At 42.2% G+C, this 20,302-nt stretch overlaps 1 protein-coding gene across 1 annotated transcript in view; it reads left to right on the plus strand.

The window, feature by feature from the left end:
- PGM5 (phosphoglucomutase 5) overlaps positions 1 to 20,302 on the plus strand; it is a 179,269-nt gene that overhangs the window by 98,583 nt on the left and 60,384 nt on the right. Inside the window, exon 7 of the mRNA XM_047097450.1 lies at positions 10,457 to 10,572. Coding sequence (XP_046953406.1) covers positions 10,457 to 10,572 — 116 coding nt within the window. The remainder of the gene's footprint in view (positions 1 to 10,456; positions 10,573 to 20,302) is intronic.

Genomic DNA, 20,302 nt, shown 5'->3' on the forward strand with positions numbered 1-20,302 from the left:
TATCCCACTAGGTTTTCAATTCTAGTGAGGGAGAAATATTAATTGGAATACCAGCGATCTAAGATAATATTGCAAGACAAAAATACACATTTAATTTCTCCTTTGTGTGTGTGTGTGTGCACGCGTGCGTGTGTGTGTGTGTTTTGCAATCTATGTATTGGGGCCCTTGAATCACGGCTGTTTATTTGATGCTGTATAAACAAATCAGTTTGTCAGTTCCCCTCCTGATGGACAGTTGGGTTGCTTATGGTTTTGTTCTTTTTCTCTCTCACCAGCAGTGCTGTAAGAGACATCCTTGATCCATGCCTCCTTGTGCACACACGTACCAGTTTCTCTAAGATAGATACCAAGAGGCTGGCTTGCTGGGTCATAGAGTATTATTAACTCCCCTAGGAATTCTCGAATTGCCCTATGAAGTGAGTGTACTAATTTACAATTCTGCCATCAATGTTTGGGTTTCCATTTTCCTCTGACATTCCCACCGACACTTGGTATCATTAGATTTTTGTCTTCTTTTTTTGTTTTTTTTACATGGTAAGTGTGACATTATGTCTGTCTGTTTTTAAATTTTTATTTCTTTGATTTACTGTATATTTTCTTGTTGGCCAATTAATCTTCCTTCTCTGTGAATGGCATGGGTCAACTGAGCTTATCATAGTGGTTGTCAGGGCTTCTTTATTTAAGTTGGCTACTAATCCTTCAGTTTCATGGATTGCAAACACCTTAGTCTATGGCTTACCTCCCTATTTTTGGTGTCTTTGACAGATAGAAATTTTTACACATTTTAACTAATTAAATTTATCAATCTTTTCCTTGTATTTAGACCCAACATGTGGAATATTCTGCTCATTCTTCTCTTCTTTCCCCCTTTCATACTGCTCTGGGGATAGATTGCCAAAACTCTTCTGTCAAATTTAGACTGAAAATGTTCACATGAACCATTCCAGGGTCAAAATTAGGCTCATAGAACACTGGGGACAAACCATGAGGTCCCTGTGGCACTGCTGAAACTGAATCCAATGTGAAATACCAGAGCAAGGAACAGATGTTTGCTTTAGGAAAACTGATAATGCCATCCTATTTCAGTGTTTACCTCTGCTTATGGTATTAGCCATGGATGGTGATGTAGCATTTTACAAATACCAGTTTACCCTGGGCTTTGTTCTTCTTTTGGAATGAGTATCCATTTACAGTGTATATTTATTTAATGTCCAAAGCCCAGATGTTCCTTCTCTCCTGTTTTACAACATAGGATCAGTAAGATTTCTATAATATCCTCCAGGAAACGATGCTAATTGAATCCAGAAGAGAAAAGAAAGGAAAGGTTTTAAGAAAGAGAAGTTTTGTTTACGGAGACACATTATCTCCTGGGTTCAAGTTGTCACATGATTTCTGACTACTTTTGGCCTGTAGGAGTGAATGCATTGATTCTAAATCTTCCAACTGTATTACATAGGCAGTTTAAAACAGCTTCAGTAAGGTGTCTACATAACCAGGAATTCAAAGCAAAACAAAAATACAAGAAGGCAATTCACTTTTTTGCTGTCCGGGAAGCAATCTCATAGGAATCTGGAAGACTGCTGCTGATTGTGTCTCTATGCCTCAGCTTAGCTGGAACTCTTGGGGCTTCAAACTCACCAGCCCTAGCCTTTCAACAATTTTTATTCTTTGAAAATAATTAGAACCAGAACCAGTTTACATCAAAGTGCTCAAGCATCAAGATTGTAAACAGACACTTGTTAATTCCCAGATACAGGATTCCAGATTATTTACTAGCTTGGGAGTGTAAACCTGTGATTGTTTCCATTTTACATATTTTTCTCTAGGCTCTTTGGTCAATTTCCCAAAGCCATTTTTGTTTCCTTTTAAACAAAGTCAAGATCCTCAGAAATATGCCTGCCTTATGTTTCCTAACAAAATGTATAATCTAATTGAGAAGGATCCTGTTTTTCCCCCATAACACTTATCTAAAATGCAAGTGCAGACGTTTCTAGATAAGGCAGCAAAGGCCCTTGGGTTAGGGGTCCACCTTTGTTTTACAATTGGCCAAAAACTAGATGTTTAAAGGGAACATAAGATATGCAGTTATCTCTTGTTTTTTTTTTTTTCTTGTAAATATTCTTTAAATGAAATGTCCATTTCCCTTTGACTTAAGTGAAAGATCCAAAGCAAACAACAGTGATCATGCGGTTACTCTGTAGGGCATTTTGTGGTTCTTAGAGCCCTTCCATTTCATTATTTACCATCTCGTTTGATCTTCACAACCTCTCTGATAGGATGGGCAGGGAAGGTGTGATTTAATATGTGAGTTTTGAGGTCTAGACCAGGCTGAGCTATTACAGGCCTCAGGAACAGGCGGCTCTCTGCTCAAGTTTATATCCGCGGTTGAAAAACTTTTGTGGTCATCTTATTATGACAGCCTCCCATTTCATTGTACCTGAAAGTGTGACTTGTTCCATCCAAAAGGTGAGTGTAAGAGTAGACTTAAATGCCTGTGAGTTTAAGCCCTTCTCCCCCAGGGGCCTTTCGCCAATAGCTCAAAGTGAGGGTTTGAAAGACCAACAAGCTTGTCACAGATCAGGACAATTTTGAGGCAAGGCTTACGGTCCAGAGTCCCAGGGAAACGTCTGGCTGAAGCTACTCTTTGCACAGCCATGCCTGAGATCACAGTATTGCTTGGTTTCCTCCCCTTCTCCGTCCTACTCTTCTAGCCCTTACACATCTCTCCATGATAAATGCCTTTTTTTACAAAAATTCTTTTTTTTAAATCTTTATTTTTGAGAGAGATACAGACAGAGTGTGAGCAGGGGAGGAACAGAGAGAGAGGGAGACACAGAACCCGAAGCAGGCTCCAGGCTCTGAGCTGTTCGCGCAGAGCCCGACGCAGGGCTTGAACTTACAAACTGTGAGATCATGACCTGAGCCAAAGTCAGATGCTTAACCACCTGAGCCACCCAGGCACTCCTCTCCATGATGAATTTCTAGTACAGGAATCTGTGTCTCAGGGCCTGCCTTTAGGGAACCCCATCTAAGACACCTAGATGGCTAACACTCATTCTCTAGATCTCAGGTCAAATGTCACTTCTTAGGAATTCCTAACTAAAGTTCTCCTCCCGCCCCAACTGATGAGCATCTCTCCATGATAGCACATCCTAATAAAATTTTTATATGTGCTGGTTGGTCTTTGATCCTAAGACACATAAGGCAGGAGCCACGTGTGTTTGATTTAACACCGTGTCCCCAGTGCTTAGTATAGTAGCTCAGGAATAATCAATAAAGATTTATTAAATGGGGGGAAAAAAGAGGACACTTTCCGATGGCTATTGGAAAGTAAGGCCTAACTGAATTCTGCCTGATTCATATTTGGAAGGCGAGTAGGCTGCCTTAGAAATGCTTTTAAAGTGCAGACTCACATTGGCCCTTCTTTACCTTCGAGCAGCTCCAGCCGACAGTGCCAGACATCAAAGAAGGGATCTGGGAGTGAACTCATCGACGTGAAAATACCGACGGGCTCATTCTGGGGCAGTTCTGCTAGATGTCAATGTCTGCTAGACATTAACCAGAATATCCAGAATGCTATTAAACTCCATTTTCAGTAGTTTATTTCTTGAGATTATGTAAACATGACCAATTCAAACATGGCCTTGGTCATAAATACTGCAGGGGGCTTTTTCTTTTAAGTAAATGTTTATTGAAGTATAACGTATGTAAAGAGAAGGACAACTCCTGCGTCGCTCAAGGACTTTTCACAAAGGAATATTCCCATGCAAATACCATCTCGATCAAGCAACAAAGCAGGGACCCTGAAGATCCCTTGTTCCCCATTTCAATGAACTGCTTCCTTCCTCCTCCCTAGAGATGAGGGCTATCCCGACTTCTATCACCAGTGACTGTCACCAATGTAACTAGGGCCAAGTTAATTAACACATTCATCACTGCACATAGTTACTTCTTTTTCGGTGAGAATGCTACTCTCAGAAAATTTCAAGTATGCCATATGTGTTATTAACTAGAGTCCCCATGCTGTACATTAGACCCTCAGGACTTACTCATCTTGACTGGATGTTTGTGTCCTTTGACCAATGTCTTCCCAGTTTCCCCACCCCCTAGGGCCTGGCAACCACCAATATATTCTCTGTTTCTGGGAGTCTGACTTTTTTCAGACGCCATGTACAAGGGAGACCATGTACTATTTGTCTTTCTGTCTCCGTCTTATTTCACGTAGCAGAACGCCCTCCAGGTTCATCCATGTTGTCACATATGGCAGGATTTCCTTCTTCTTTTATGGCTGGACAATATTCATTGTATATACATATCACATCTTCTTTATCCATTCATCTGTTGACAGACATGTAGGTTGTTTCCACATCTTGACTACTGTAAACATTCATGCAATGAACATGAACGTGCAGATATCTTTTGGGGATCCTGTTTTCATTTCCTTTGGGTATGTACTCAAAAAGTCAGATTGCTGGCTCATGTGGTAGTTATTTTTAATTTTTTGAGGAACTGTCATACTATTTTCCATAGTGACTCTACCGATTTGCATTCCCATCAACAGTGCACAAGGGGTCCCTTCTCTCCACATCCTTGCCAGCTCGTATCTATTGTCTTTTGAATAATAGCCATTCTAACAGATGTGAGGTGATATCTCATTGTGGTTTTGATTTTGCATTTCCCTGATGATTAGTAATGTTGAGCATCTTTTTATATATCCGTTGGTCATTTGTATGTCTTCTTTAGAAAAATGTCTACTCAGATCTTTTGCCTATTTTTTTTGTTATTGGATTGTTCGTTTTCTTGTTTTTCAGTTGTAAGAGTTCCTTACGTATTCTGGATGTTAAATCCTTATTGGATATAAGGTTTGCAAATATTTTCTCCTGTTCCATAGGTTGTCTTTTCAATTTGCTGGTAGTTGCCTTTGCTGTGCAGTAACTTTTTGGTTTATGTTGTCCTCCTTGTTTATTTTCGCTTTTGTTGCCTGTGCCTTTCGTGTCCTATCCCAAAGACAACTGCCTAGACCAGTGGCAATGATTAGTTTTGCCTATTTTGAACTATGTGTAAATTGAATCATATAGCTTATATTCCTCCATGCTGATTTCTTTAATTCAATGTTATATTTGTGTGATGCATTCATATTTTTCGATGTAGTGGTAGTTTGTTCATTTTCTCTGTTCTGTGCTATTCCTTTATGTGAATATGTCACGTAAACAAATATACCACAGTCAGTACTGATTTGCATTCCTTTAGCAATACGTGAATTCCCAATCTTCACCAGGACTAGGCAATACCACCTTCTCAGCTCGTCTTGTGGGCGTGTCGTATTATCTCATTGTGGTTTTATTTTATTTTTGTTATTGTTATTTTTAGGGAGAGGGAGGGCAAGCAGGGGAGAGGGCAGAGGGGGAGAGAGAATCTTCAGCAGGGTCCATGCTCAGCTTAGACCCTGATATAGGACTTGATCTCACAACCCTGGGATCATGACCTGAGCCAAAATCAAGAGTCATTCAACTGGCTGAGCCACCCAGGTCGACCCTTCACTGTAGTTTTAATTTGCAGTTATCTGATCTCTACTGACGTTGAGCGTCTTTTCATATGTTATTGGTCAATTTAATATCCTCTTTTGTAAAGTGACTGTTCAAGACTTTTGCCCAAGGCTTTTAAAAATGGTTATGTGCCTTTTTTTTTATTATTGTATGAGTCTTTTAAATGTAAACTGCATATAAGTCTTTTGTTGGATATATGGGATGAAAATATCTTCTACTCTCTGCTATTGGGGGCCTTTAAAAAGGGGGCTGGGAGTTCGTTGTGTAGAAATTAGAATCATGAGCCCTCCTTGGCTCTCAAGAAAGTGGACATTTGAAGATAAAGGAAGAGGAACCCAGATCTTGCGCTCTTTAAGTCTATTGCAACTTTCTCGAAGTAGGATTCCAAGAGCAGCTGGGTATGCTTCATGTACTTGATATAATTAATCATCGTTTATTTGCCTATTCTCTCACATGCTACAGGAGTGTCATTAGCCATTGATATTCCAGCAGAGTATATCACACATAATAGCGTAGTACTGTATAATTAGCTTAATGGATACTTGAATAACTACTGTGGTCGTGCACTACGCTGAAGGGCACAAAAATAGTATGTCAGCATGCCTTCACCTGCTGAGATTTTAGAGCCCTGTTGGGATACTTTTGTATCTGTTATCTTGTTTGATCGCATGAAGGTAGGGTGATGACCAGACTGGTGAAATAGAAAAATATATTCTCCTGCTCCTCAAACCTTTGTTTTCAGTTAGTCATTGCCCTAATTCTACAAGATCTTTATTTCCAGGAAATGCCTTGTCTCATTGTGAGAGTCTGACTCATTAATAACTGATGAACTTCTCTTTCTCAAAATGACTAATTTAAATAAAACATGCACAAATGACTTAGCTATATTTTTAGGAAACTACAAGGAAAAAAAGTCCAGAAAATAGGGATACTTTGTTCCCTGCCATCCACCCACACTGCTTAAATAATAGATATCAGTCAACTGAAATCATACAGAATTTATGAAGGGCAAATCTGACAAGGTGCTCTATTATCCTAAACATCGGAGAGCCGTAAAAGGGTATACGATGTAGTCCCTACCTCGAAGAGCTTTTAACACATTGGTGGTGATGGCGGTGTGCGTCTGTGTGTGGAAGAAAAGTTCAAGAAGGTGACAACGCCAACAATGACAACACGAACAAGGCCCCGCCAAGTGAGAGGAAGCAGAGTCGCAGAAAGCATTACTTTGGATTTATTATAATGAAGAGGAATGGTTGTATTCATTAGGATAATGGAGCCTGCGACTACCACGCTAGTCCCAAAACGTGTAATCCCTCAAACGCAGCGAAAGGTTCTCAGTCATCAAAAGTTAAAGACAGGTGTTCCTGACTGGTGGTTGATTCCGCTCCAAATGGCAAGTTAGAGACCTAGGTCCTTTCGTATTGTGGGCCCACCGTGTTCAACGTATAGCTTCCAGGTTTGCTAGGCCTGTCCCCATGAAGCTGGCAGAAGGAGAAAGAACATGGAAGATGGGACATTTGAATAGCCCGATCTGAACGTCACTTCCACTCAAGTTCCATTGGCTGGAACTTCACCATGTGGCCCACAGCTCACTGCGAGGCGGGGGGTCGGGAAGTGTAATCCCGCTGTGTGTCCGGGAGAAGAGGTGGGTTTGTTGGTCACCTAGCAGCGTCTGCCACAGGCTTCATGGTGGCAGGGCACTTAAGACCGGTCTTGAAGCGACGTGGAGTATTTTGATAGAGATTCGAAAGCGTTAATCCGGGTAAAACGCAAAGCATGAAAAAGGACGCAGGAGTAGTTGACAACAGCAAAAATGAGAGCGCACCCTCGGAAAATGAGAAATGGTCCGGTTATGAGGAGCTTGGCGTGGGCTGCGTGAGAGAAACCGATGGAACGATAGGTGGGGGCTGTTTCCAACCTGAAGCCGCATTTTTAGAGGTTTGCAACTCATCCCCAGAAGCTTACACCCACCAGGGGGCTTCTGGTTTTGTTTTGTTTTGTTTTGTTTTGTTTTGTTTTGTTTTGTTTTGTTTTGTTTAACTACCAGAACTCAACTCCCACTTGCAGGACAGTTGGGGTTGAGATTGATTTTCTTGCTTTTGCTTCCTACTCTGGCCTTTCCTAGAAAGTGAGTTCTTCTGTTTGTCTCCACCACGTGGTGGCAGCGGCCAAGAGGGGGTGAAGACCCTCAGTGTGAGCGGCTTCATTCTGAGCTGTCAGAAATCTCCAGGGGGGTCTCCTGTGGAAACACCAGTCTAGAGCATGGTATTTGCTGAATGCTGTGTTTGGGATGGATCCCAAGTTCAGTAGAGGGAGGAGGGTGGTGGGGGGGTGGGGGCAGGGAATTCCTTTCTTACTCTAGGACACCATCAGCTCATGCTCAGGATCTCGGGATTGAATTGCCCACATTGTTATCTTAGCTTGCATAGCTGCGTCTGGGGCTCCTAGTTATAGAAGTACCCGGTCCTCTAAAACTCCAGCCTCAGCCCTCAGCCTTATGACCTCCTGACAGTGATTAATTGGGAAGGGTGGGAGCTAGGGAAATCCTTTCCCCTCCCTTTAGATCTGCCAACTTGGCTTTGAACCTGCAAGAGTGTCTGAGCCAGGAAATGTATGTCCACCCCCTTTTCTTACCCTTATGTCTGTCCCATGCTGCACATTCTATTTGGCAATCATATGCAGTCATATTTGCTAAATGAATTTTGACCTAGGCTTTACTCTGTGCTGACACTGGGCAGCTTCTGGGTGACTTATTCTACCTCCTTCCTTCAGCTTCTGACTATGAAATTAATGGCTGTGAAAATTTACCTTTGATCTACAGTTTGGGGAGGATTTCTTTCATTGTTCCTACCAGGACATAAGTGTGATTTGTATATCTTTCTTAGGCCACTAAAAAAAAAAAAGTACACAACAGAACCTTTGATATAACCCTGGAACATCTAAAAAGTGCTTCTTTTCAAAGCAAACTTGAAAGAGATTTAGCACAAAATTTTTCCAGATCTTGAGCACATCAACTATATTTGGTATTATGGAAAGGAAGGTGTTTGCTTTCCTGTGGCAAGGGTTTCTAGATATTCTGTTTTCTCCAGCTGGCCACAAAGTAAAACCTAAAGAAAACAAACAAAAAAAAACCTAATGAAATCATGATTGCATTGTGTCTTCTGTCCTTTTTGCACGTTTCTTCCTCTTCACCAAGACACCCGACCTGGTTCCCGTTCCTGGCCACCTTCTGTGCTTATACCCTTTGAAAAACTATATCTTGTTAGCAGCAGGCATTTGGTGTTTTTTTGCTTTTTTGTTGCTTGCTTGTGGGAAAGATGAAATTCGTTAGGTCATTGGTACAGAACCGGATCATTCCCTAACATACTCTCTGAGATCTGTATGTCTCTTAAAACATTTGGGGCGACAACATGGTATCGTGGACTGGAACGTGAGCAGAAATTAAGCAGAATGTGGGTCCAGATTCTAGCTCTGCCTCTTACCTCTGTGGAATCTTAAACAAAACACGTGACCTCTCTACTCTGCTGAGCCTGAATTGTGACAGCATTGATTAGTTTTAGCTGTCCTTGAAGTGGATGTAAATGGGACGCTACAGTGTGTATTTTCTTGTTCCCCGTTTCTTTTACGTGATATAATGTGTGTGCGATTCATCGTGGGGTTGCATGTAGCGGTGGTATGCTCAGCAAAATTTAAGGGAGCACCTTCTATATCACAGAGCCTCTGTCCGTTCTACTCAGTGGACATCCGGGTGGTTTTGGTTCTTCTGAATCGTGATTCTGTGATCATTTTGTGTAAAATCTTGTGTTCGTATTCTGTTGCGCACTGTCCTACACTGGGCTCCCCAGGAAGCAGCTCGGAGAGAGATTTGCTTGCGGGAAGTTTATTCCTTTCTGCCCATCCAGATCAAACGTGTCTTCAAAACCAGCACCTGCCGGGGGGAGTGAGGAAGGGGATTGGACAGAAAGAGAGAGGTTGGACTGCAGTGCGGTCACGACAAAGACCTCAGCCAACCTACGCGGATCTCTGGAGCTGAAATGGCCCTACAGAGTTAGGCCAAATAGGGGCAAGGAGGCTAGACCTTTAAATATCCCACATTGACCAGACATTGGATGTGGACTGACCCAGGAAAGGGAGCATGATATTTTTAAAGTTTGTTTATTTATTTTGAGGGAGACAGAGACGGTGCGAGCAGGGGAGGGTCAGAGGGAGAGGGAGAGAGGGAATCCCAAGCAGGCTCCATGCTGCCAGCTGCAGAGCCTGAGGCGGGGCTTGAACCCGCAAATCGTGAGAGCATGACCTAAGCTGAAACCAAGAGTCAGACGCTTAACCGACTGAGCCACCCCAAAGTGGTGCCCCACTTTGGTGCCCCAAAGGGAGCATGATTTTGAGTGAGACATCTCTCTTTAACAGAGAGTAGGAGACATATCTGTGAGCTGTTAGCTATCAACATTTCTAACAGCTGGTAGAGTAAGTCTTTCGATCCTAAAAGTCCTACGGTGTGTGTGCGTGCGTGTGTGTGTGTGTGTGTGCGTGTGTGTCTGTAGATACTGTCCAACAATATTCCAAAGTGTTTGTAACCAACCTCCCTCTTAATTTAGATTCTGAACTCCCCAAGTGGGATCTTACCATAAGGATAAAGGAACATTTATAGAAGGGAAACAGAAATGAAAATATTCTATACATTAACTTAATATTTTCTGTGTTGTGGGGAAAGCAAAACTGAGAAACATCGGAATAGGCTATTTGTCATTTTCTACCTTAGGGCTTAACATCCTGAAAAATGTCAACACTGACCAGAATGTTCTGAAGTCTAGTTACAGAGTTAATAAATTCTGAAGACTTCCTTCTGTGCTGAGAAAAGAAAGGAAAAGAGATATGAATTGACTGTTGCCTTGAATTTAATTTTTCAGAGTGGCCAAATCGATGAAGGTTCCTGTGTATGAGACCCCAGCTGGATGGAGATTCTTCTCAAATCTGATGGACTCAGGACGGTGCTCTCTGTGTGGAGAAGAGAGCTTTGGCACTGGTAGGTTTTGCTGATGTAATGTTACTGGAGAGGGTGGCTATAGCCCTCTGTGACCCTGGTTTGGAGACCTGTGACCCCACTGTGAATCAAATGCTAGAGGAAGAGATAATTAGAGGGAAAAAAATCAGAGAAACCTGGGGGGATATGTGCTATGATACCCTCGTCTCTTCTGTCCATTTTTTTTTTTTTTGGTTTTTATTTGGGTCATATGTAATTCTACTTTTAATTTTTTGAGGAACCTCCATTTTGTTTCCCATGGTGGCCGTACCAGTTTCTATTCCCACCAACAACGCATGAGGGTTCCCCTTTTACCACATCCTCACCAACGCCTGTTGTTTCTTGTGTGGTTGATTTTAGCCATTATGACAAGTATAAGGTGACATCTCACTGTGGTTTTGATGTACATTTCCCTGATGATTAGTGATTTTGAACATCTTTTCATATGTCTGTTGACCATCTGTGTGTCTTCTTTGGAAAAATCTCCCTTCAGGTCATCTGCCCATATTTTAATCAGATTGTTTGGGGTTTGGGTTTTTTTTTTTTTTTTTTTTTTGGTGTTGAGCTTCATAAGTTCTTTATATATCTTGGATACTTAACCCTTATCAGATATATTATTTGCAAATATCTTCTCCCATTCAGTAGGTTGCCTTTTTGTTTTGTTGATAGTTTCCTTCAACTATCAACAAAACAGCTGTGCAGAAACTTTTATTGTGATGTAGTCTCGATAGTTTATTTTTGCTTTTGTTTCCCTTGCCTTAGGAGACATATCTAGAAAAATGTTGCTATGGCCCATGTCAGAGAAACTGTCTGTTTTCTAGGATTTTTTTTATGGTTTCATGTCTCACACTTAGGTCTTTAATCCATTTGGAGTTTATTTTTGTGTATGATGTACATTTACCCCAAGGAAACGAAAACACTAATTTGGAAAGATACATGCACCTCTATTTTCATTGCGGCAGTATTTACAATAGCCAAGATATGGAAGCAACCCAAGTGTCCATTGACAGATGAATGGATAAGGAAGATGTGGTGTAGTGTGGTGTGTGTGTGTGTGTGTGTGTGTGTGTGTGTGTGTATACATACATACAGTGGAATATTACTCAGCCATAAGAAGAATGTGACCTTGCCTTTTGCAACAACATGGATGGACCCAGAGGGCACTGAGTGAAGTTGGTCCATCAGAGAAAAGCATGTATGCAAGTATGATTTCACTCCAATGTAGAATTTGAGAAACAAAACAAATGAATAAAGGAACAAAGATACAAGCCAGAAAACCCTCTAGACTCCTTTTTAAAAAAATTTCTTTATTCTTGAGAGAGAGAGAGAGAGAGCAAGTGGGGGAGGGACAGAGAGAGAGAGGGAGACAGGACTCAGGACCTCTGCTTAGTACTGATGTAAGATTCTGGGCCCAGAAAGGTTTCCTACCCTTTCTCCAAAGGGAGAAGGTTTTTGCTTCAAACCCTATTCCCGTAGCAATGGATTTTTGCATGGGCTTTCAGGATGAGAAAGTTTGCAACTTGTGCCTCCAAAAGTTTAAGCCTTTTGTTTCCTGTGAAGGAAAGGTTTGGGGAACTCAAAGGGCTTCATGCTTATGTCTCAGAAGCTGCTCCTTACCTGCATGCCTGCACCACCGTATCTCTCTCTCTCTCTGTTTCCAGTCTTTTCTGTGATCACCCAGTGAGTTGGAAGTGTGTCCCTTGTTTCTGGGGATTCCAAGCGATTTTAAACTAACATGACTAACATGACTATACTTGGCCTTTAAGAATTTTTGAGCCTCTTATGTGACTTCTTAGTTTTTACTTATATGGAAGCATCCTCTTTTTCCTATGCTCTCCCAGAGGGGTGACAGTTTTGTGTCTTGTTTCTCCTTGAAAGGGGTTGTCAGTTTTTGGAATTCACTTTATTTGCCTTGTGACCTCAGGTGTATGATGGGGTCAAGAAAAGTTATGATTTGGTAGGTTTCTGGCCTTTTCTTATTACTGGGATAGGAGTAACATTCTCTTGGAGATTTCTACATCCTAAACAGAAATGCAGAAGTGGAATTCCAAAAGTAATTTTTAAATCATTTCTCTCCTATTCTCACCCCTTCCTTAATAGTTTTTTCCAGTTGGGATCCAAAGATCTTTAATTTTAATTTTTTTTAACGTTTTATTTATTTTTGAGACAGGGAGAGACAGAGCATGAACAGGGGAGGGTCAGAGAGAGGGAGACACAGAATCTGAAACAGGCTCCAGGCTCTGAGCTGTCAGCACAGAGCCCGACGTGGGGCTCGAACTCACGGACCATGAGATCATGACCTGAGCCGAAGTCGGCTGCTTAACTGACTGAGCCACCCAGGCACCCCGGGATCCAAAGATCTTAATATTATAACTGATTGATATCTCTTAAGTATCTTTTATCTTTTATTTTTTTATGCTTATTTATTTTGAGAGAGAGATTGAGTGAGCAAGGGAGAGGAAGAGGGGGAGAGAATCCCAGGTAGGCTCCACGCTGTCGGTGCAGAGCCTAATGTGGGGCTCGAACCCACACACTGAGATCATGACCTAAGCTAAAACCAAGAGTTGGGTGCTCAATCACTGAGCCACCCAGGTGTCCCCTCTCTTAAGTATCTTTTAATCTGCATATCGTCCTTTCACGTGTTCTCTAATTTATTAATTGAAGAACCTGGGCCATATGTCCTACAGAGCTTTTAACAGCTTTGATTTTAATGTGGATATCCTCGTTTTTCTTTCCAATTTCTTTGGTGCATATTCATATAAGGAGAAGCTATTGATTAATATGCCTTGTCTCTGAGGTGAAACCACCTTAGGACATTCTATTATTAATAGATATTTTCTTTTCTAGCATTTTCTTTTCTAAAAACTCTATAATCTCTTGTGACTTTTTTTAAGGTATACAGTCATATAATCTACGACTGAAAGATTTTTTGTATTTCGTTTTTTAATAGTTATACCTCTTATGTCATATTCTTATTGCATTAGGTATAATCTTCAAAATTGTATTTTAAAATAATGGTGATAACTCATGACTTTAATGGAAACGGATTGACTATTTTACTGTCTGTTGTGGTGATTGCTTTTTGATGGGGGTAAAATCTTTATCAGGTTTATGTAGATAATTTTTCCCATTCTCATTTTAGTTAGAATCTTATTAGAAACAGCTGTTGGATTTATCAGGTGCCCTTTCAGGACCTAGTGATAGACTAATACTTCCTTTTCTATTTTATTATGAACGTTATGAAATATCATGATTGAGGTGCTGATGTCAAACCATCCTTGAATTCCTGAGACTAAAGTCCTGTTTGGTCATGCTTAAACAGATTGCTGTAAAACCACGTTAACTGGTCATAATGACAGCACTTCAGGCTATGTTGGGGTTCTGAAGAAATTTCATCCTGGGCAGTTTTCTTCTCTTACCCAAACTGGTTAGACCCTGAACTAGAAGGTATTTAGAATACAAGTGCTTAAGATCACACCTTAAGAAACTCAGGTCTTTGGTTACATAATTAGAAAGATGCACAGATGATATTCTACAATGCACAAACTTTAAGTGTCCATGATGGAGGAATAGCAAAAATGCTGTGGGAGATGCGAAAATGCTTTGGGACTGGAGGTTCAAAGGAGACTCCAGGAAAGATCTGGAAGCTGGGCTAGTTCTTAAAGAATGGGAAGGATTTGTACACACAGAGATGAAAGGACCGGGCCTTGCCAGATGGAGGGATCGATGCCAAGAAAGAAAAACGAGGTTGGAGAGCAGGGGATATGTGTTACCAGTAGCCAGTTGTTTGGTTTGTCCGAAGACATGTTTTCCAAATACGAATCAAGACTCATTTGGGGTCATGAGGTTAGTGAAATGTCATGAGCAGCTTGTGAAAAGCAACTGAGTAGGCTAGAAACCTGTTGGAATGCATCGTGTTTAGTAAAGGTAAACGTTTATTCTGAGAAGTGTGTATATATAAACGTGCCCACAAGTATCTATGTGTATGCTTGGTCTCCTTGTAACGTGTGCTTATTGTGGGTCGTGGCCAAAAATTTCTGGAAAAGACGGGCCTGTAGCGGAGGTCAGCAAACGTTTCTATAAAGGGGTTGGAGAGTAAACACTGAGGATTTTGCAGACTACTGCCTCTTTCGCGGTTCCTCAGCACTGCCTCTGTAGCACAGACGTGGCCACAGACAATACATAAATGGACAAGGAGGGCTGTGCTTCGGTAAAAACTTACGTAGAAAAATAGGCAAATCTCTGATGTGTAGGATGGGTTAGAGGAGGGATTATCAAGAAGCAGTACCAGGAGGAGAGGTGAGGAGGGGTCAGTTTGTGAAGCCCTTCACCTGCCTAGCTGAGACGATGGGGCATGATTCGACCGGAACTGGGAAACCGTGTTCTGCACTGAAGGGACTTCTGCTCGCAGACACCTTTCAGAGCCCGACGCGGGGCTCGAACCCACGAACCGGGAGATCATGACCTGAGCCAAAACCAAGAGTCAGATGCTTCACCCACTGAGCCACCCACGTGCCCCTACTTGCAGGCACCTCTCGGCAAACTTTGCTCTCGGACAGTTACGCAGATTGCAACTCGTAGGCTGGCCGACAAGGGGGTTTTAAAAGTCTCTCGCAGTCGGGCTTAGTTACCAGTTTTTCCTTTTAAGGAGCATGAGGCATTGCCGCCTCCGCCATTCTTCAGGTTCAGGTGACTTTAGCCTCATTAGCCTGATTTGACAGATAGAGCTCCTGAGCCCCAGAAGTAGTGAAGTGACTCACGCGGGGCCCCCTGGCTTGGAAAATGTCCCTGCTTGAATTACATGACCGTTGACCCGAAAGACTGGTTTCCTGCCCTACACTGTGCCATTTTCCACCGTGTCGATCAGTCTTTCTGGTGAAAGCACTGACGAATTTTATTTTTCAAGCACTCAGCAGTAAAGAACTATTAGGTGGCCTCAGTAGCTGGACCAGTCAGTCTTGCAAGGAGAAAATAGCTTCATTCTGCTCTTACTCTGGGCTTTATTAATGCCAGTTTTTGAGAAGCACTGAGCTGGTGTGTCAGAATCACCTGGGAAACTTGCTAAAAATGCGTATTTTCTATCCTACCCTTACTTGGAATATCAGGAAGGGCGGGGCCTGAGAATCTGCATTTTAAATGAGTATAGTTGTGTGGTTTTTTTACAGTTTGTTTATTTTTGACAGAGAGAGTGTGTGTGTGTCTGCATGAGCACGTGTGTGTGCGCACAGGTGTGGGGAGGGGCAGAGAGAGAGAGAGAGAGAGAAAGAGAATCCTAAGCAGGCTCTGCACTGTCGCTGCAGAGCCCTATACAGGGCTTGAACTCATGAACCATGAGATCGTGACCCGAGCCGAAATCAAGAGTCAAACACTCAACTGACTTAGCCACCCAGGCGCCCCTGTGATTTTGATGTGCAGTCAAGAGTAGAAACCATGGCTCTAGTGAAAACCAGTATTTTTGTTTTCTTCAGGAATGGTAGAAAGAGTATCCTTGATGTGCCACGGGGTGTGGTCCAGGAAGTCTAGAGGCCCCAAAATGTGAGGCTGATGAGTATATTCAAGACCCTTACCTGTCAGTCACAAACAAGCCGCATGGCCTCTCTGACCCTCAGGTCCAGTCTGTAAAAGTCAGCTGATCACGGGAGTTCCCTACCTTCCTTGAGACGTGATTTTCAGAAACAAGTGAGCTAACTAAGGGAGGAGAGAGTGACAGATGGAAAGTTTTAGACCTGAGACTGCAGAGGTGCTTCTAAAAGTATCCAAGCTTTCTGGAGTGGAGGCCTTTTTCTGTGTCCCCAGGGCATGGATCTGTGTACCAACTAGGAATGCATATTTCGGTGCCAAGAGAACTTGAAAATATGGATCTGACTCAGGCGCAAGAATGTGAAGCTTTTTTTTCCAAGATGAGCAAGATGTATTCTGAGTGAAAGTTTCCCTTGCCAGCTTCTTGAGCTCCTAGAACTTTCCAAAGTGACAAGCTGGTCATAGGATCGGAGTTCAAGCTTCTCTCCTATGGAAAGGTCCAGATCCTGGACAATAAGAAACCTGTATTTATGACTCTGTCAGAGAACCAAAGTCACTTAAGAAGCCAGACCATCTTTTGTGCTAGGACTGGTACTCACCTACTTCCTGGGGAGAGCCTTGGAAAACTACTTTATAGACAGAAGGGGTGCTTTATAAATTCTCAGATCTAAAGAGAAGAAAACTATTGATCTAAATGGCATTCTGGCTACTTTTTTAAAGTTATAAATTTGAAGGAATCTGGACTTGTTCTCATACACAAAAGGGGACAAATGAAACAAAACTAAGGTCAATAAAACCAAAATTTTGGAAGATTTTTTTTTTGGCATTTGTTGATGAGGTTCTACTGGTTTCCATCATTGACATGAACTTTCTAAGAAGTGATACCATTTTGAGAATGTATGAATTGTTACAGCCCGAAGCATTTTCCCTTACGGGCAACACAGAAGAATCACTATGTTCACGAAAGCCTGGGTGAGCTCCAAGCTTGAACACCATCTTGAAAATTACTATTACTTTTATTATATATTTTTAAAAAGCTAATGTCAGCAGTCATACAAATTTGTCAAATCAAGCAATACAACAATGTTTATTATTGCCAAGGAAGCGCTCTCTGTGGAGTTTCTCACAATAATAATAATCTCTTTGAATGGGCACTGAGTATGTACTAGGGCATTGCTATGCCTTTTGTGTGCATCCATTCTTTTTTTTTATTTAAAAAAAAAATTTTTTAAGGTTTATTTATTTTTGAGACAGAGAGAGACACAGCATGAACGGGGGAGGGGCAGAGAGAGGGGGAGACACAGAATCGGAAGCAGGCTCCAGGCTCCGAGCCATCAGCCCAGAGCCCGACGCGGGGCTCGAACTCACGGACCGCGAGATCGTGACCTGAGCTGAAGTCGGACGCTCAACCGACTGAGCCACCCAGGTGCCCCGTGTGCATCCATTCTTGAAGATTTGGAATTGAATCCAGGTCTCCTGGCACCAATATGACTTGTCCATCATTGTCACACCAGCTTTTTCCACTTGAACTTTGGAGTACAGCCTGGTGCTCTTGAAGTTGGCTATTTTTTTTTAAATTTTTTTTTTAACGTTTATTTATTTTTGGGACAGAGAGAGACAGAGCATGAATGGGGGAGGGGCAGAGAGAGAGCGAGACACAGAATCAGAAGCAGGCTCCAGGCTCTGAGCCATCAGCCCAGAGCCCATCGTGGGGCTCGAACTCACAGACCGCGAGATCGTGACCTGAGCTGAAGTCGGACGCCCAACCGACTGAGCCGCCCAGGCGCCCCTGAAGTTGGCTATTTTTACATCTGCTCAGCCTCTTTCAAAAAAAAGGGAGAGACCCAGAGTATGTGTGTATTCCACATCACAAGAAATTGCGAATTTTTTTTTTTTTTTTTTTTTTTTTTTTTTTTTTTTTTTTTTTTTTTTTTTTTTATTTTTGGGACAGAGAGAGACAGAGCATGAACAGGGGAGGGGCAGAGAGAGAGGGAGACACAGAATCGGAAACAGGCTCCAGGCTCCGAGCCATCAGCCCAGAGCCTGACGCGGGGCTCGAACTCACGGACCGCGAGATCGTGACCTGGCTGAAGTCGGACGCTTAACCGACTGCGCCACCCAGGCGCCCCGAAATTGCGAATTTTTGAGATGGGTTCAATCCCTCTGCATGCCGTGCAGAAATTCTAAATGCCCCGAGGACAGGGGCCATGACTATTTTGTTCAACTCTATTTCTTTGATATCTGGCAGGCCTTGAGTGTTTGCAGGTTAGATGGAAGGATAGAAAGAGGGATGGAATAATGGAAGGAAGTTAAGGTAGGAAGAAGAAATAAAGGATAGAAGGAAGCCTGGAAAGATGGATGGAAAGTGGATGAATTGAAAGAAAGAAAGAAATAAGGAGGAAACAAAGAATTTTCCATTTTGATATTTCTTCTTTGCGTTGTTAGTACTTAACATTTTTGGCATTTTTGAGTGGATATACTTCTGGAGATCGGGGCATTTCTATCCCAAGATTTGGGAGGGTTCATAAAAACAAATGTAGACCAGTTGAAAGGGAGTGGGGGAGGGGTTTTATGAAGTACAGTAAAATCAGAGTTACATAACATTTAAAAATAAAGTTTTGGTAATTTCAGTCATCGTGTAATGATTAGCGCAAATTATTAGCTAACAAAGGGCAGAATTCTAGGAAGACTCCTTCCCCAAACCTGTGTTAATGAATGGATTTAAAATTTTAAATAGTATTAAGTATTTGTAATTTGCTTGCTTTACTTACTTATTTCCTGTGTGTGTGTGTGTGTGTGTGGTTGTTGACAGTAAATAGCTGCAAATAGCCACATGTTCAACAGTGGGCTATGTTCTAGCTTTAGTGAGCTTTTGTAAGTGTTAAATTCTTATAGCCTTCAACCTAGACATTCTCTGCTCTATTGTCTTACGGTTTATAGTATTGACTTCTTTTCCAGTTGCTTTATGAAAGGAAATGTTCTTTCCCCTAATAGTGGTATAGTTTATAACACCTCCTGGGCCATGCCTTTCCTTTTGTTTATATTTCACACAAGACCTATGTACATCCCAACTCGAGACTGGGTTCACAGTATTGCTGTTGAGCAAATATTGAATAGGTTCAACTGTCTCTTATTAGACAACGATGTTACTTAACATTGTACACTTTCCAAAAGGTAAAATAAGGGCAAATTTTAGTCCATTCCCCGTCTAGATGATCACAAACTCTACAATGGGCTGTTTCCACTTTGGTAATTGGGACAGGCTGCGTGCACATGCGCAACTCAATCTAGGCCAGACCACAGTGCAGAGGGGCTCTGGTTGACATCCCCAAGGGCCTCCTCATAAAGTCTGAAAACTGAAACTCCCTTCTTGCCCATCCACAAACTATCTACCCCTGTGCTGGGAAACAGATCTCCACCTGGAATGGGAAGAATGTCTCTATCACATAAAATCCTTTTCTTGGGATCTCCCCAGTTCCAGTTGCATTGACCTTTCAATTCATCTTCTGAGCTGATGAAAAGTAGCAGGAGAGGGTGTGGGATGCCTACGTGTGAAGCAGAAGCAAAGGGGTGGATCTCGGAGGCTGTGTCCACACTTCCCAGTGCATTCTCGGACTGAGAAATCACTGTCCCCAGCCACAGATCGAAGGAGTCTAGATAGACCATGGGTTTCTTTTCATAGTGACTACTAAGAGACTTCCAATGAGGGGGCCCATCCATTGGTATTTAAGATGCTGTTCCTAAAATTGTTCTTGGAGGCTTCCCCATCTGCTCTCTAGTAGTTGCTAGGTGGCTCCACTGAGAACAAAGTATAGTGACTATGGTGGTTATGCCCTGTGGTTGCAGACTTTAAACCCTCTGGAGAAATTTCTGGTTCAGCTTGTGACCTGTCAAAGAGTAGTTCCCGGGGAGTTGTGTTGTTTTCATGAGCACTGGTGACAAAGAAAGAGGGTGGGATGTATGAGTTAGCAGATCCCGCTGTGCCTTACCTTCCTGTGCTTCTGTGCTCACGTGAGGGAATTGTGTCAGCTGACCAGCCACCATATTGTTAATGCTTTCACCTCCTCTGGGATGGATGGCTTGACTGCCTCGGGGCACATGTTAATGAAATAGTGCTTGCTAATACCTATTATTTCCTGAGCACCTCCTAAGTGACAGATGCCATGCTTAGGGCCTCCTATACATTATTTCACTGAGATTTCTCAACAATGAA

Source organism: Lynx rufus, unplaced genomic scaffold (genome assembly GCF_022079265.1).
Source record: "Lynx rufus isolate CCGP_SWC_20201006 ecotype Redwood Valley unplaced genomic scaffold, mLynRuf1.p SCAF_10, whole genome shotgun sequence".
In the NCBI taxonomy this organism is placed as follows: Eukaryota; Metazoa; Chordata; class Mammalia; order Carnivora; family Felidae; genus Lynx; species Lynx rufus.